Consider the following 17,784-nt stretch of genomic DNA (forward strand, 5'->3'; position numbering starts at 1 on the left):
ATCTACACTACACTATACTGGGTTTGGTTAAATGCTTAAGTATCAAAAGGATTGCCGTACACGAAGAAAAACACGAATATAACTGGCAAGATACTATCTAATATATTATACCTTATCTTCACTACAATTCTACTATAATAATAATAATCGTATGGCCTCAGCTACCATGTGCAGACATTTCAATTTGACGCCATCTGGCTGTCTGCTCGTCAATTTCGACGTTCCGTTTTACTCTAGGCCCCCACTAGATGGCAGACCGAGTAAACCGAAACTCTCTTGGGCGTCTATGGCTGAGATTTAATGAATTTTGTCGGGTAAACACCAAATGTGTCACCAGAGATCTTTTACATGCCGACATTGTACGACATGGAGTGTCGAATGGACTTTTTTCCGCCCTTCAAAAATCCGACTACCTCTGCCGGGTTTGAACCCGCTATCTTGGGATCCGGAGGCCGACACTCTACCGCTGATCCACAGAGGCAACTACTACAATTCTACTGAAATGTGGTTATGTGATTATTACAGCTGGTGGATTACCATTATTTTCCCTACTCCATGGGATGGAGGGGAAAAAAAAAAAAAAGAACGCCTACTGAAAAATACGAGGTTGTCTACAATAATTTCTCAAATATTTCTGTCAAAACTACTACTACTATTACTCCAGGGACTTGAACTGCAATTACTGGGATATATGAACTTTATTATTATTAGCTAACCACTCATAAATACTGAAAGATCGAGGGAGCGAAATATAAATTACGGATATTAACTACCTACTCAGAAGTACAAATGAATGGAATACAAGGTCAGCTGATTTTTATTTATATTTACTTGACTACACTACACCCTTTGTTCACGACTGTAGCCAACAATGCAATATTTGAATATGAGGAGCGACAATAATCAATAACAATACGACTGTTAACTATTACCGTGTAATCTCTTTAACTTCTTTTTAAATGGAAGTTTACAGGCGTATCGTGTTTTTTAATGTAGTAAATTATTACCTTCGCGATAGTTTGAACGTATATCTATACTAAATACCGGACAAGTTGCTGCAGAAGTTACGATACTATTCCTTATGATAATCTGCCTTTGTAAGTACAACCAACGAACCTACAGATACCGGTATTTACAAATATTTTTAAAGTTAATATTGTTACCTAAAGTATTACCTAAACCTAAATTCGAAACAAGGTGCACCTAGCTAGCCTACTTAACCTAGAAAACGTAATTTACTGAAGACCAACTGAATTACTTGTTACAAAATTTAAATAATTATTACTACTTCCAATTTCTATGATGATGATTGTTTTTGTTGTTGTTTCAAAGGACCAAACACTGAGGTCATTGCATGAGAAAGAATGCCAAAATTATGGAAGTACAAATGAAAGTAAAGAAAGACCTAAGGAAGATAAAGCTTATGTTGGATGGATCTGGTCTAGAAGAGCACAGGCTAAAGGGCCTGAACATGGTTAATGGATGAGGAGTAGTAGGAAGATAGAATAAAATAGAGAGGAATCATACTTCTCAAACCCAGTTGCATCTGGATACTGAAAAATGATGATGAATAAAATGTATATAAGTACATCCAACTAAGCTGCATATTCCATATTTGAGTCAGCCTAGGATACGAATCTGTCCCAAATTGCATCAATAGCATCTCAAGAAGAATGAACTGCTGAAGTTATAGCAGAAAGCCAGGAAATTTATGAACTAAAATCTGATAACCTTACATTCAAAATAAATTTGACAAAGGAGTAGTCTTGTTGCAGATTATAATGTCATCCGTTTAATTAAAGAGCATACCTGGGAGGTGGGTCAACTCCACGAGGAACACTAAAGCACAGACCTAGAAATGAAATAGCAACAATTAACATTCTTGGCTTCTCTCTCAATAGGAACTGTTATCATTAACATTTTTTATTCAAGTAACAACATTGCATCATTAAGAGGTAAATTAAATATAATCTGAGTTTGTAACCACCCTTGGAACAATGAATCACCTGCCAGATTGTCCGATCACGAATGGAGTAGCTCCCTTTGTGAATCAGTGATAGAATATGAGCTTCCGGAACCAAAAATCACAGGTTCAAACCTGGCATAGGTATTATAATTGTTGAAGGGCAGGAAAAATCCAGTCCCCACCCCAGGATAATCGTAACAATGTAAATGACCTCTGGTGACATATTTGGTATTTAAGCTACACAAAGATAAATTAAAAACCCAAGTCACAGCTCATAAAAAAGGAACCATTTAACTCTACCATCTAGTAGAGTAGAATGGAACATCAAAATTGATATGCAGAAAGCCTAAATGACATAAAATAAAAATGCTTGCACATTTTAGCAAGGCCACACAATCATGAGTAGTATTACTATTAAATCTAATCACAATATGTAGCTTATTTCACATGAAAAATATGCATAATATTAACAAGTCGGCCTTAGTATTCTCTGTACTTATCACAGTGATAGTAGAGACAGTCAGTATGACCTTTCACCAAAGGGATCAAGGTTCAAATCCTGATTAAAGCATGTTAAATTTGTAGAAAAGAAATAGAGACAGGACAGGTTTCTTTCAGACCTCCAGTTTTCCTCCCTATTTAAGAAGTGAGCCATGACTATTTATTTCACATCATCCTTGAGGAGAACCTCATTAAGGAGATGATTTCAGTCCTTGACAACATTTTTATCTATTTGTCATCTATAAAATAGCAAAATGCAAATAAAGAAGCAGATTATTACTCCTTAAGTCACGATGGAAAAGAAAAGGGGGACAGAACACAATCAGGGCACAAACACAAATCCTTTCCATTCCTCCTTTAACTTTTTATCACATAAGGACAATGATAATCACATAACTTTAGAATCAGCCAAATGTCACAAGACTTGTAGTAGGCCAAGAGGATGGTTGCGCAATTGTATTTCCTCATAAAACACTAAACACCACCACCACCACCACCACCACCGGTATATTGGACCAAAAGATATTACAGTAGAAGTCTGCTATAGCAAGAATTCAAAACAGCGAAAAATTTACTTGCTATATCGCACTGTCGTTATATCCGATTTTTTGTACAAGCTGGGAAAACCCCTATTCACGTTAAAATCGGTATGAAACGGCAATCAGTATGTTCAAAGCTTGCGTTTTCACGGATGATACCCACACTATGGCTTACTTGTTTGTTATTTTTCTAAATCCGAAACTACGTGAAAGTGTATGTTTAATTTCATCTAAGACGACCTTCAATACAATACGACCCCCACTTTATCTTTCAACAAATTTAAATCAGGCTCAAAAAGTACTTTGTAAAATCATATGAATGCCTTTCTTGTACAGTACGCATTTTTAGACCATCTTTGTCTTCACGCTAACGCTGAACACTGGCTTTAGTTATGCTGTATTAATTTACGGCTACATAATTACAGTCTTCTTTATTTCCGCAGGTGTAAAAACCATTAATTTAAAACTGGCATCGTATTATCGAAGAGAACCCGTTGAAAAGTTGCCGCCAATATCTATTCCAAGCGTCTCTACAATACGACGATCCATCAGGAAAATATTCTTGATGTCTATAAAACTGTTAGTTTTACCAAATACAGTAGAGACAATATGCGACACTTCCGGATTTAGCCTTGTTAAAATGGAAGACAAGTCGCAAGTGGCGCTCCTAGTGGCGTGACCTGAAAATTCTCGCTGAATTCAAATATCAATGGAAATGTATATACGGAAATGGATAAATAAATTACATCTAGAAAGAAAGTGTTACTAAGATATTAACTTCAAAGTTGCTAAAGCAATTCTGGATAAATGAATGAAGAATTATGTAACGGGTTATTATTTAAAAGACTGAAATTAGACATATAATCAAGATGTGAAATGGACTGCTGTGAAAGGGCTTGATCTTTCAGTTATGCATTACTTTTTTAGCTTTAGCATTCCATGCCTGAACGTTCATGGCTAGATTTGTCTTTTTTCTCACTTAAAAGCATTGTATCATCACATTAAAACACTTGTCAACAAAAATATCGACACATTCATTACACACATGATGCAATGAATTTACATTTAAGAGCTGGACGATTTTCCTTTTAACTTGAAGCCTACTAACAGAAAGAAAATCTATAAATTTAGCCTCAAAAACATTCAAACTTTCCCTATAAGCAATACTTGCCATAATGCCATTACATTAGGGTAAAGCAAATTTGCATCATCATGTTGTTTCAACAAAAATACATTTCTTAAATCACCCATTTTTTTCTTCAAGCTTGACAACGCATTACGGCATTCCAAATGGGGTAACTTGGAACACAACCAGCCACACAGATATGCATATGTATTTTCCTGAATTAAATCAAACCTACAGATCACATCTACAACAACACATCGGTATTGAAGGTTAACTGCTGTACTATACAATAAAATAAGCTTATTATATTTTGTGTATGTATGTTCAGTCATCAGACCTAAGGCTGGTTGGATCCTCAACAGCTCCACCATCAGCTGTCATACACGGCCTAGGATTCACTGAAGAGGCGAACTAGGGAAATGCGGAGTGAGGTAGTTTCCCGTTGCTTTCCTCACAGAGCCAGAAGTTGCTATTAACTATCAGTCTGCCAAGCCCACTGAAATGCATACACCAACCGACCCTATGAGCAACATTTTCACACCATTTATAGCAGGGACTGACTGCATAACAAATAGCATTACTAGCATCGCTCATATCTCAGTCACTTTCATATTGTCAAAGCCAAGGGTAAGACAGAGACAGATCAATGAAAGTAACAAAATTGCTCTAGCCTATACCAGAAGACTTAGTGCACTGTAAACACTGGGTCCCGCCAGCAAAGGCAGTATTATATTTTAAGGCAGTTAAAATGTGGATCGTGCAGGTCAGAAGTTTAGGAAGTACTATAAAAATCTCTTTGTAACTGAAAGAATATATATGCAAACACAATATTTACTTACATCTTCTTGTCACGAGGGGAACGGAAGAAAGACCGCAAATCCTTCTGCACTTCATAGTTATTGCAGCCAAACACAGCACAAATATTTCCACTCATACTGAGAGGAGATATTAAAGGAATGACACACGCTACTATTTACTTATGTCTACTTAATGCAAACGCATAAAATTACGCCAAAAATTTCACAAACAAATACACGTGCTCTTACGACAGAATCAGTAACTCTCAGGTCAATCCGCTAGATAGAGCTCTAATCGCTGTCCCTCGATATCTCGCAGAGTAATAAATCTCATTGTAGACCGTATTGGACATCAGATATGAACATTAAAACAAGAATAATAGTTAACACCACCTTTCCAATACTTATCTTTCCTTATATTTAGGAAATAAACATTACAACAGGCGTTGTAAGATGGGTCATGTTTCGCTTAACAGTCGTAAGCATCATCAGCCAAAAATAAATCTTAGCCTAAAGTTAGGTCAGGGCCCTGAACCTAGTGTCCTTAACATATATGGCACCCTAAGAATCAACATTTATATTTAGAAAATGAAAATAGGCTTAAAACTAGTGTGAAAAAACATGGAATGTTACATCATGGCTAAGAGAAAAAACACAATCGAGTTGAGACAGAGGATAAGAACAGAAACTACAATACAGAGCTGGTGTTGAAATAATTAAAATCATTAGGATATCATTGTTACCAGTCAGTCAATCAGAATGTTCAAACATAAAAACAAGAGTGAAAATATATAAGAGTGTTCATCATGGCTGAGTTAGAAAAAACACATAATCGTGTTGCCAGAGGTTAAAAACATAAGGTACAACACAGAGCTGGCAGTGTAATAATCAAACTCATGGCTGCCAGTCAGTTAATAAGAATGTTCATATATAACAAAACATGATGGTTATATTCTTTTAAGTGAAGAAATAATTGAATCCCACTCTTGTATAGATACGTGAGAACGGGCGAGAGAAATCATATATTGTAGCAGACGTGGAGTAGTAACACTTCAAACAGGATTGATCACGCCTGAAGCCGCTTCATTTTTGCTGGGATTTCAAGACCAAAACGGAAAAAAATAAGATGCCAAGTGCGTGAACTGAAATCTCTTATAATAAAATTCTTCCGGGCTGTTATGCCGTGGTCCACTCCTCTCGCTTCTCCCAGACGTTTCGACTACTGCTGCGGTAGTCATCTTCTGTGGCGTCGTGTAGATACGCCCGCAGCAGTAGTCGAAACGTCTGGGAGAAGCGAGAGGAGTGGACCACGGCATAACAGCCCGGAAGAATTTTATTATATTGACACCGGCCGTGAAAGCCTTCATACTTTAATGAAATCTCTTATGTTGGATGAGCGTTGAGCGGAGACATTAGCCATTCAAGGGGATCTGTTAAATTTATGCCCGTTGCTGCGTGTGTTGTTCTAACTCAGCCATGATGAACACTCTTATATATTTTCACTCTTGTTTTTATGTTTGAACATTCTGATTGACTGACTGGTAACAATGATATCCTAATGATTTTAATTATTTCAACACCAGCTCTGTATTGTAGTTTCTGTTCTTATCCTCTGTCTCAACTCGATTGTGTTTTTTCTCTTAGCCATGTTGTAACATTCCATGTTTTTTCACACTAGTTTTAAGCCTATTTTCATTTTTTAAATATAAATGTTGATTCTTAGGGTGCCATATATGTTAAGGACACTAGGTTCAGGGCCCTGACCTAACTTTAGGCTAAGATCTATTTTCGGCTGATGATGCTTACGACTGTTAAGCGAAACCTGTCCCATCTTACAATGCCTGTTGTAATGTTTATTTCCTAAATATAAGGAAAGATAAGTATTGGAAAGGTGGTGTTAACTATTATTCTTGTTTTAATGTTCATCTCGCAGAGTGTCGCGTACTGTTTCTACTGTATTTGCTTTTACTCAGCGTCAGCTACAACCGCTCGCTACACGCACATCTCGCTTGCCAGGTTCGGCGGCTAGCGATGTATAGGCCTATTCACGGGCGTTGAAGTTCAATGAACAAGTTTACTGCGCCGTGGTATGGACATTCCGCCCTTGCGTTATTCGAGCATATACCTCACAATTTCATCTTTGACTTCTTTAAAGCATCCTTGTTGCGGGCCACTGAATGCATTTTTTTGTATAGTACGCATTTTTAAGCTATCTTTGTCTTCACGCTAACGCCGAACATTGGCTTTAGTTAGGCCTATGCCGTATTTTCTTGCGGCTGCACAATTATTCTACATTTCTGAGTGTTTAATAAACATTAACTGAAAATTGGCATCATATCAACGAGAACCCGTTGAAAATTTGCCGGCAATACCCGTTCCATGAATTTTACAATATGACGATCTATCACGAAAATATCCCTGCTGTCTATGAAACTTAATTTTACTAAGCACCAGGTACAGTAGACGCATTATAACTCTGCCACTGAGCCGTGGCCTGTATAAGAACTCCAAAGCTCGCATGTTTTGACGCCAATCTGCAGATTTCAGAAACGTTTTTGTAAAGGCTAATAGAACGTCATTCACTTTTCACTATTTCCCGAGATCCAATGACATTACACAGAGGCACTGTACAACCGGTTGCCGCAGGTAGCGATGTATAATAAAGAAGCGGTCGTTTATTGCCAGCGAGTTTTGTGTGTGTGTTCGCACGCACGGGGGGATGAAAAGAAGCAGCGTGGTTACCGCGGTAGCTGCCAGTGGTGTTCATTACTGTTATTCCGTGAATGCAAGACGATCCTTGATTTTTCACATAGGATTCTGAGAAATAAACATCATCTTGGATTCGGAGAAATACGGTATAACTCCGAGGCTTCTGTGGCAAACATTGCTGTTTCCTTCTTCAAACATTTTGAACACATGTAAAGAAATGAGAACCTCCTTGCTGTAAATTTACATGATAATAGCCTTTCTGTAATTTAAACAGATGCGAGAAAACATAAACTAGCCTCTGAAATCAATGATCTACTCTGCCAGATCTTGAAATGTATCCCATTCTTACTTAATTGCAGTATTTAGCATTAAAATTAAGAGGTCGTTTATTCAGCCTTTATTTTTAGCGAGTGAACAACTTTTATCGGACACGTTACTTACACAATTATTACGAAAATATGTTCTCTTTCATTGCGAATTTTCTTTACGGAACAGCAGTCGGCGGGTATTACTAATCGACTCCGACATCGCCTTCAAGGCGATAGCGCTCGTTAGTGGACATAGCGAGGAAACGATGCCGAGACTGATCGATCGTACGCAACATATTCGCTGGAGTGCATAAATATCGGTAACGAAAAACTCGCGCGTGCTTATTCGCTCATAATAACAGATGCGTCAGTGATAGGGCTCTCGCTGTAACTGAAGGATAATACACAGTTTAATATAGAACTTTTGAATGGACAGACAAAACCTGTCGTTATAGCAGGGTTCTCGTTATATACTGTACTCGCTATACCGGGCTTCTACTACTTTGGAGATCTTTCCAGGCAAGAATTATTTTCATGACAGAAACTGTTTCAACAATGCTAACTTGTTTTATTTAGTGGACTTCCTCTTAACCAGCCTTGGGTTAGCCAGCCGATGCTGTGAATAATGTCACTTCCAGGTTTCCACGATTGCCAGCACCAGCGCTGTCTCCTGCTCCCCAACCCAACTAATGCATAAGATTCAACTTTGCCTTAAAAAAGTCACTGAACATAAAAAAACTGTGATATGTTGTGTTTTATTCAAAATCATTGAAGTTTTCAAGACTGACTCTTATTTAAGATCATTTTGTGAAATTATTGGACACCCTATAGGCCATGTGCCAATTTTGATGCTATTTGCATCTGGTTACACCACATCGCGATGTTTTCAGAATATCGCCAAGGACAAAAACTCCTGTGTGCTTTTTGGGTATATAAATCTGCCGCCCTATTTACTGTTTCTTAACATCTATCTTTCTGGAGGAGTACGCAAGAGGCTGAGATCAGGCATTCTTGTGTCGAACAATCAGAAATATGTATATTTCGAAGAAAATTGTTTCTCTGCCTTAGGTTTATATTCTTTAAATCCATGTAGTCCAAAATAACAGAAGGGCTCAATGACTTAATTTCTTACTTATTATACACTGACTGACAGAGCAAATGCAACACCAAGAAGGAGTGGTCAGAACTTTATGCCAATTGCCGGGTAGACTGACGTCACTGAGGTATGCTCATGATGTGAAATGCGCCGCTGTGCTGCGCACGTAGCGAACGATAAATGGGACACGGCGTTGGCGAATGGCCCACTTCGTACCGTGATTTCTCAGCCAACAGTCATTGTAGAACGTGTTGTGTGCCACAGGACACGTGTATAGCTAAGAATGCCAGGCCGCCGTCAACGGAGGCATTTCCAGCAGACCGACGACTTTACGAGGGGTATGGTGATCGGGCTGAGAAGGGCAGATTGGTCGCTTCGTCAAATCGCAGCCGATACCCATAGGGATGTGTCCACGGTGCAGCGCCTGTGGCGAAGATGGTTGGCGCAGGGACATGTGGCACGTGCGAGGGGTCCAGGCGCAGCCCGAGTGACGTCAGCACGCGAGGATCGGCGCATCCGCCGCCAAGCGGTGGCAGCCCCGCACGCCACGTCAACCGCCATTCTTCAGCATGTGCATGTTCCAATATCGACCAGAACAATTTCCCGTCGATTGGTTGAAGGAGGCCTGCACTCCCGGCGTCCGCTCAGAAGACTACCATTGACTCCACAGCATAGACGTGCACGCCTGGCATGGTGCCGGGCTAGAGCGACTTGGATGAGGGAATGGCGGAACGTCGTGTTCTCCGATGAGTCACGCTTCTGTTCTGTCAGTGATAGTCACCGCAGACGAGTGTGGCGTCGGCGTGGAGAAAGGTCAAATCCGGCAGTAACTGTGGAGCGCCCTACCGCTAGACAACGCGGCATCATGGTTTGGGGCGCTATTGCGTATGATTCCACGTCACCTCTAGTGCGTATTCAAGGCACGTTAAATGCCCACCGCTACGTGCAGCATGTGCTGCGGCCGGTGGCACTCCCGTACCTTCAGGGGCTGCCCAATGCTCTGTTTCAGCAGGATAATGCCCGCCCACACACTGCTCGCATCTCCCTACAGGCTCTACGAGGTGTACAGATGCTTCCGTGGGCAGCGTACTCTCCGGATCTCTCACCAATCGAACACGTGTGGGATCTCATTGGACGCCGTTTGCAAACTCTGCCCCAGCCTCGTACGGACGACCAACTGTGGCAAATGGTTGACAGAGAATGGAGAACCATCCCTCAGGACACCATCCGCACTCTTATTGACTCTGTACCTCAACATGTTTCTGCGTGCATCGCCGCTCGCGGTGGTCCTACATCCTACTGAGTCGATGCCGTGCGCATTGTGTAACCTGCATATCGGTTTGAAATAAACATCAATTATTCGTCCGTGCCGTCTCTGTTTTTTCCCCAACTTTCATCCCTTTCGAACCACTCCTTCTTGGTATTGCATTTGCTCTGTCAGTCAGTGTATATTGTATGTCTTAACCTTACTGGATTTGGTATCTGTATTTTCATTTTTTTTATGTTTCATGTTTAGTTTAATACTTTAATATTATAAAAATGTAGTTACTGTGATCATAAATCTGTATTGTATTATAAGAAGACGCTACATAAAGGGGCTTTTCAGCCTCAGTGGCATTTAATAAATTCAATTCAATTCAATCACGCCCGCGTACTTCTAAAAGAACGTGGTAGCATGGCTTCATTCTGATTTGGGTCTCTTGGAGATTGAAAGTGCTGTCCAGAACGCTTACCATTTATGGGAGGATTACAGCTATTTCCCTTGGGGTAACCACTTGCTAATTTTCGATCTTACGGTTTAAATTATTTTAACTTAACTTCAGTAACTATGTGCAAGAGTTTCCCCGGTGATTTCTCTTAAACTCAAAACCTTTAAAACGATATTTTGATGGAGCAGTTTTGTTAATCAACTTTGATCCGCACCTCTAGTAGAGGCAAGTCAATTTTAAAAACTGTTTTGATAAATGTAATGCATTCCATTTGGCTTAGCCTCAGTAGTGCTGTATAATTTTTATATATTCCTTCATTCCTTTGGGATATGACAATCCCCAATCAGGTTGGAGAAGAGGGCTTCTCCAAAGTTTTAGGAGCGCGCTGAGGCTTCCCCATGTAATTTTCGATGTGGGATCTAGTAGAAGAGCTTGATGATTTTCCAACACTAGTTGGGGAAGACTTTCTCCCCCACCCTCATGGGGTAGCACTTTCCAGCCAATCGTGCGTTGGAAGAGTCATTCCCAGACAACGCCAGCAATGGTGCACTTGTGGTATGAATACCTTCTTGGGACCATCACTATTCTTCCTCACAACAATTATTGGTATGTTCTGTTGGTGGCTACTTAACAATTTGACAAATTCTTGTAAGAAATCAATTTTACTTTTAATCCATACTGACAATAATATTGATGTTAAGTAAAAGAGAAGGAGTCCACCTTTTTCAACACAAGTTAATACTAAAAAAGAACACAGTTACAAAATCATCACAGTACATGTTTCGTCCCTGTGAAGGACATCCTCAGCTGTGTCAAAATCAGTTATAAGAAATCCAAATAATTATTAAAAATTGGCTATAAAAATAAGCATGCACTTAATGAAATATCCTAAAGAACAGTGAATGTCCAATACTGGATCCATCTGCATTGAAATGCCAGGTCCAAAAGGAGTTAACATTAATTGCTAACAGCCAATAATGAGTAGATTTAAAAACACACAGTAAAAGTGAACAATATACCGTTAAACTGTTCCTGAAATGAGTGAATCTAGTTGAGGTAACATTAGTAAAATTCCTTGACTGATCCTGACGAACTCTCTGGTGAGAGCAAACTTTTCAGTGAAAAACTCCAGAGCAGCTAAGGATTTGAACTTTCTCTGGGTGTCTGGATAAGAAATATTACCCACAGTTTTGATCTCCTTCCTGAATGTAGAATAGTCCTTGGATATTGCAGCAAATACACCAGGGTAGTTGAAGCACTTGACACCAGCATCCTCGTTTTTCCACACATCTTACAGATTGTCAAACCTTGACAATGCAATGAGGTGTTGCCAAATTTATAACATTTATAGTGCAGTTATAACACCACAATGGAGCTGGTATGTATGGGCAAACAGTTAAACAGTACACGGCAACTTTCACATACACGGGAAGTGACTGGGTGTGGAAGGTCAAAATAAAAGCGCCCATATCGAGCAGCTTTATCACCGACAAGCCTTTAACCTCCACATGTTAGTAACGCTCCGACATGCGAGGTTTCTGATCATATTATCATCAGAAGCCTTGACAAAATCCCTATGAAAGATTTCTGTTTGCAGGAGTTCAGGAATTTGTGCTTCTCGATCTTAATAGGCACGTTCCTGGAATCATAGCATGCAGTGGACATTTATTCTGTTTAGACATTGTCTTAATGAGGATTGATCCATCACCAAGTTTCCTCATTTCATCAACATCGCAACCAACTATATTTTCAACAGAATTGCCGATTAAGAAAGGACTTTTAGGGACAAACTCATCCGTCAACTATGGGGGGAGGGGGGTGACCAGGTGTTGAGGTACCTGTTTGTCACTTTCAGTGCTGATTGAAAGTGGTGTAAACCTTTTTCTTATCTTACATTTAAAAGACGTTATTTAAAGGGCGGCATGAACAGCTAGGGAAGTAAAAGTTCAATCTCCAGCAGAGCCCTCCATGTCAAAGTAAAGCTTAATACTCTAGAGGGTAGCTGGTATCTGGAAGTGGATCGCTACTCAACCAGCAGCCACACATCACTTCGGCACATCCCGAAACTTGTGACTGGGGGAGGATGAAACCTCCACACACTCTTGCTCAGTAAACAACAAACAACCATTCTACCTGAAGCAGAGAGGCTGACTGTCATAGAAATAAATTTTAAGGTCAGGGTAAAAAAGGAAGAAACAGAAATGAAGAAAAAGAGCACAGAGGCCCTTCAGGCAACTCGGAGGACACCTTGTTTGTTTGGTTCTATTCTGAGGCCGATCTAGCATGGGTAACCCTGATAATGATAATAATAATATGTTTTATCCTGGCAAAGTTAGGCATGTACACCCTTTCTTACACTTAACCAGTCTTATCCTAGAACACTGTTAATAATAACTACTATTGACAATAATATGAAAACAATGTTAACAATAATAGTATTAATAATAACACATGTAAAAGAAACAAATCATATCATCTATATAATACACATCGTACGTAGAGTACATTAAAAATATATGAATAATGAGTACTATACAGGGTTATTACAAATGACTGAAGCAATTTCATAAATTTACTGTAGCTCCATGAACTGACATATGGTCACAAAACTCAACAGTCATGTAGAAAAACTCAAAAAGTTTTGGTCTGCTGAAGTTGCACTTCAGATTTCTGCCACGAGAGCACAGCAGCAGTGAGGAGTGCGCAGTGAGACAACATGGCAACAGGAGCCGTGAAAGTGTTTATTGTGCTTGAAATGCACTCACATTAGTCTGTCATAACAGTGCAACGACACTTCAGGACGAAGTACCACAAAGATCCACCAACTGCTAACTCCATTCAGTGATGGTATGTGCAATTTAAAGGTTCAGGATGCCTCTGTAAAGGCCGGTCTCCACTGATTAACATTTAACAACAACATGTTAAATGTTAAAAGTGTTAAATGTTAACTGGTGACACCATCAACATATTAAATGTTAAATGTTGAATACTGTTTCATTTAACATTGTGTCCACACTTAATAAACATGTTAAACTTAACTTTCTTGTTTATATGTAGGTAGTTCATCATATCAGTATGTGGTAATAAATTTAAGTGGTGTCTAGTATTTTCAAACAAGGACAATGGACTCAGATGAAAAATATTTGGCCTTTGTTATTGCCACTATTGCTTTTTGTTATGATTTTCAAATGCAGTTTTATTAGACACATTTCCTCCCCTCATCCTGCTCATTGCTTCAAAAGCAAGATACTATGAAGTATAAACTTCGTTCCCGCCCTTCGACTTCAGACTTTTTCTGATTTTTTGCAATACTCGACTGTACTGGGAGCGGAGGTACGCTAGGTTTTTTTCGATGCACTGGCGGGAATAATTATAATATAGAGTTCCCGGAAACTGTTGGCTTTCTTCGCTTTATCTCTGTATTCCTTTGATGAGACATCCTACAAACAAGGCCTTTCTATTATATCATTAATTAAGTCCAAAGGAATCTTGCTCCACTCCATTTCTGACTATAAATTTTAGTATAGTGCAGACAGAACGACAAGCGTACGCATACCGGTACTGGTACTGTATTTGTAGCTTATAACAAAGAGAATGAGTGTTGCGGAGTGTTGTAACTATAATCCTACTTCACGAGAAGCACGCCGTTTGCGTCGTTTGGCTATCTGTTGACATGGAAATGGCAAGGAAGTTGCCGAAGCTGTGCCAACATCTCACGAACAACGAATTGACTTGACATGTTTTCCACTTGGAGCGGAAAACACGCCAACATGTTAAAAGTGTTAACCTCAACATTCTGAGTTAACATGCAAAGTCAATTGGAAGACACAAACACAATATACATGTCAATTGTAACATGTTAAATTTAACATGTTGGTGTTAAATGTTAATCAGTGGAGACCGGCCTTAAGTGAAAATCAATGGGCCGGCCTGCAGTGACTGAAGAAACAGTTGATCATGGGCAGGCAAGTTTCACGCGTAGCCCACAGAAGTTGACGGAGAGAGCAAGCAGAGAGTTGAACATACCACAGCTGACTGTTTGGAAAATCTTATGGAAACGACTAAACGCAGAAGCCTTACCGCTTACAATTGCTACAAGCCCTGTCACCCAATGACAAAGTCAAATGCCTTGAATTTTTGGCCCCATTGCAACAGTGTATGGAAGATGATGAGTTTATTACGAGACTTGCCTTCAGTGATACAGCAACATTTTTTGTTAATGGTGCAGTGAACACACACAATGTGCTAATCTGCCGGGGGGGGGGATATAGAGAATCCTCACGCTATCGTGCAGCACATTCGAAATTCACTGAAAGTTAATGTGTTTTGTGCAGTCTCGCGGTTTAAAGTGTACGGCCCCTTTTTCTTCTGCAAAAAAACCGTTACAGGACATGTTCATCTGGACATGCTGGAAAATTCGCTCATGCTGCAACTGGAGGACAGTGCGGACTTCATCTTCCAACAGGATGGTGCTCCACCCCACTTCCATGGTAATGTTCGTCAATTCTTAAACGGAGATTGCCAAACCGATGGATCAGTCATGGTGCAGCTGATAATCAGCAATTCATGTCATGGGTTCCACGCTCTCCTGACCTAACCCCATGCAATTTCTTTGTGTGGGGTTACATGAAAGACTCGGTGTTTACACCTCCTCTCCCAACAAACCTGCCAGAACTGGGAGCTCATATCAACCGTACTTTTGAATTCATTGATAGGAACATGCTGCGCCGAGTGTGGGACAAACTTGATTATATGCTTGATGTCTGCAGAATCACCAAAGGGGTGCATATCGAACATTTGCCAATGTCAAAAGAAACTTTTTGAGTTTTTCTATGTGTGTGCAAAGCCTTGTGATAATGTCAAATAATAAAATTATTGTCGAGCTTTGGAATTGCTCAAATCATTTATAATAACCCTGTATATATTACTTAAGAGAAAGTTTCAAAAATATATCAATTTTATAATATACCAAGATATCGCCTTCAATTGAGAGGTGAAGAAAGGATTAGGAAGAAGAAGAAGGATTGTGAAAAGAGGGAATTAGTGATGAAGAGGAAGTAAGAGGAGGTGTTTTCAGGTCAAAACTTTATTCATGCATGTTTACCTAGTATTTCGACACAGGCATGTTTAAAAGCTGAGCTGCTGGACATGCTTCTGATGTCCACTGGTAAGAGATTCCATTGTCGGGCTGTGGTAGCGGTGAATGATTTCATGTAGATTGTTGTTCTGTGTATAGGAAGAGATAAACACATGGTGCTGCAGGATTGGGTATTTTTGTTATGGTCTGTAGAGAGGAGTTTGATGCGATCATGGAGATAGGCTGATTGAGAAGTTTTAAGAATGGTATGCAAAAATCAAAGAGTATGAAGTGTGCATCGTTCTTGCAGCAAAGCAATCCGAGATGTGTGTACGACGGTGTGACATGGTCAACGTAATGAAGTCCACAGATAAATCTTACACGAGTATTCTGAACACACTGTAATTTCCTTCCCCATTCTACTCCTAGGATGTTGTAAACTATATCGCAATAATCAAAATAAGGTCATGCAAAAGAGGGAAAGTGAATTGGAATTTAATGAGATAGTATACCATTCCATATATTTTTCTACACAGAGATATAGTTTGGGCAGACCAGGCCAGATGATCGTCAAATATTATACCAAGATTCCTTATGTTTTGGCTATAATGTATGAAAGTATCACTTATGGACAACTGTGGTAACACTGTTCGACTGAGTTTGCATATCTAAAAGAAATTTAATCACAGAATTTGAATCTAGAAACACTATTCAATTAAAATGAGGGCTAATCCCAATCTACACAAAGGTAGAAATAAGACCAAACACAGAGGTGCAGAAAATCCGCATCACTACCTAAAACACTTCAGGTAATGTGCAGATTTTCAGTACTTATATAAGACGACAAAGAAATATGGGGAGGCAAACCCGAAAGATTATTACATCATAAGTAGAGCCCGGATTATGTGATTACATATTCTGTTCCCATGTATGTAGCTAAAAGGAAAGCTAAAATGTCGGCGAATCATACTAAAAGGACCATTATGCCAGGAGTTTAAAGTTACATATTCTTACATATTTCAATGCATAATAAATATTCTTCTTCTCTCGGTGCCTATCCGTTTCGGATGTTGGCGATCATGATGGCTATTTTCATCTTGTTTGTGGCAGCGCGGAACAGTTCAACTGATGACATATTGCAGGATATAGCGCATTTGAAATTAAACACAATTGTTTTTTCACTAATTTTTCATCGATTTAAGTTTTTAAATTAAACACCTGAAAGTAGCTTAAAAAGCCTCTACATCTCTCACATCTAAGAATGGTCCAGCTCCATGGCTAAATGGTTAGCGTGCTGGCCTTTGGTCACAGGGGTCCCAGGTTTGACTCCCGACAGGGTAGGGAATTTTAACCTTAATTGGTTAATTTCGAGACGTGCAGGTCGCCTACGGCCGTCAAATCAAAAGACCTGCATCTGGTGAGGCAAACTTCTCCACGGACACTCCTGGTGCTTAAAGCCATACGGCATTTCATTTCATCTAAGAATAATTTAAAGTAAGGTATTCTGTCAAAAAACTGCATCCTATAGCTATGTTGACGATGCAAGTCTTGGGTGTCTCGAGCTGTGTCTATCAACCTTCCCTTGCACAAACTTTGTCAGATTGTTCTCATCTCAGATTTCTTTTGTGATCCCTTTGCCAGTCCTTGGTTTAATGCCATATGTCAAAAGCACCCTTTCCCTTTCTTTCTTTCTTCTTCCGTTATTGCCCATGCTTCCCTGCCATAAAGGGATACACTCCACACAAGTCTTCAGAAAAATATTTCTAATAAGCATATTTGTGTTTGATGAGATCAAATTTCTTCTCTTTTAATAAGGACCTTCCTCGCTTGAGCAAGTCAACAATTAAAGATTTCTTTTTTTTTTTTAAGTTGCTTTACGTTGCACCGACACAGATAGGTCTTATGGCGATGATGGGACAGAAAAGGCCTAGGACTGGGAAGGAAGCGGCCATTGCC

At 39.5% G+C, this 17,784-nt stretch overlaps 1 protein-coding gene across 1 annotated transcript in view; it reads right to left on the reverse strand.

The window, feature by feature from the left end:
- The window catches only part of LOC136867064 (uracil-DNA glycosylase), an 85,743-nt gene that overhangs the window by 35,781 nt on the left and 32,178 nt on the right, over positions 1 to 17,784 (reverse strand). The window contains exon 3 of the mRNA XM_067144168.2: positions 1,810 to 1,852. Coding sequence (XP_067000269.2) covers positions 1,810 to 1,852 — 43 coding nt within the window. The remainder of the gene's footprint in view (positions 1 to 1,809; positions 1,853 to 17,784) is intronic.

This window comes from Anabrus simplex, chromosome 3 (genome assembly GCF_040414725.1).
Source record: "Anabrus simplex isolate iqAnaSimp1 chromosome 3, ASM4041472v1, whole genome shotgun sequence".
Taxonomy (NCBI): Eukaryota; Metazoa; Arthropoda; class Insecta; order Orthoptera; family Tettigoniidae; genus Anabrus; species Anabrus simplex.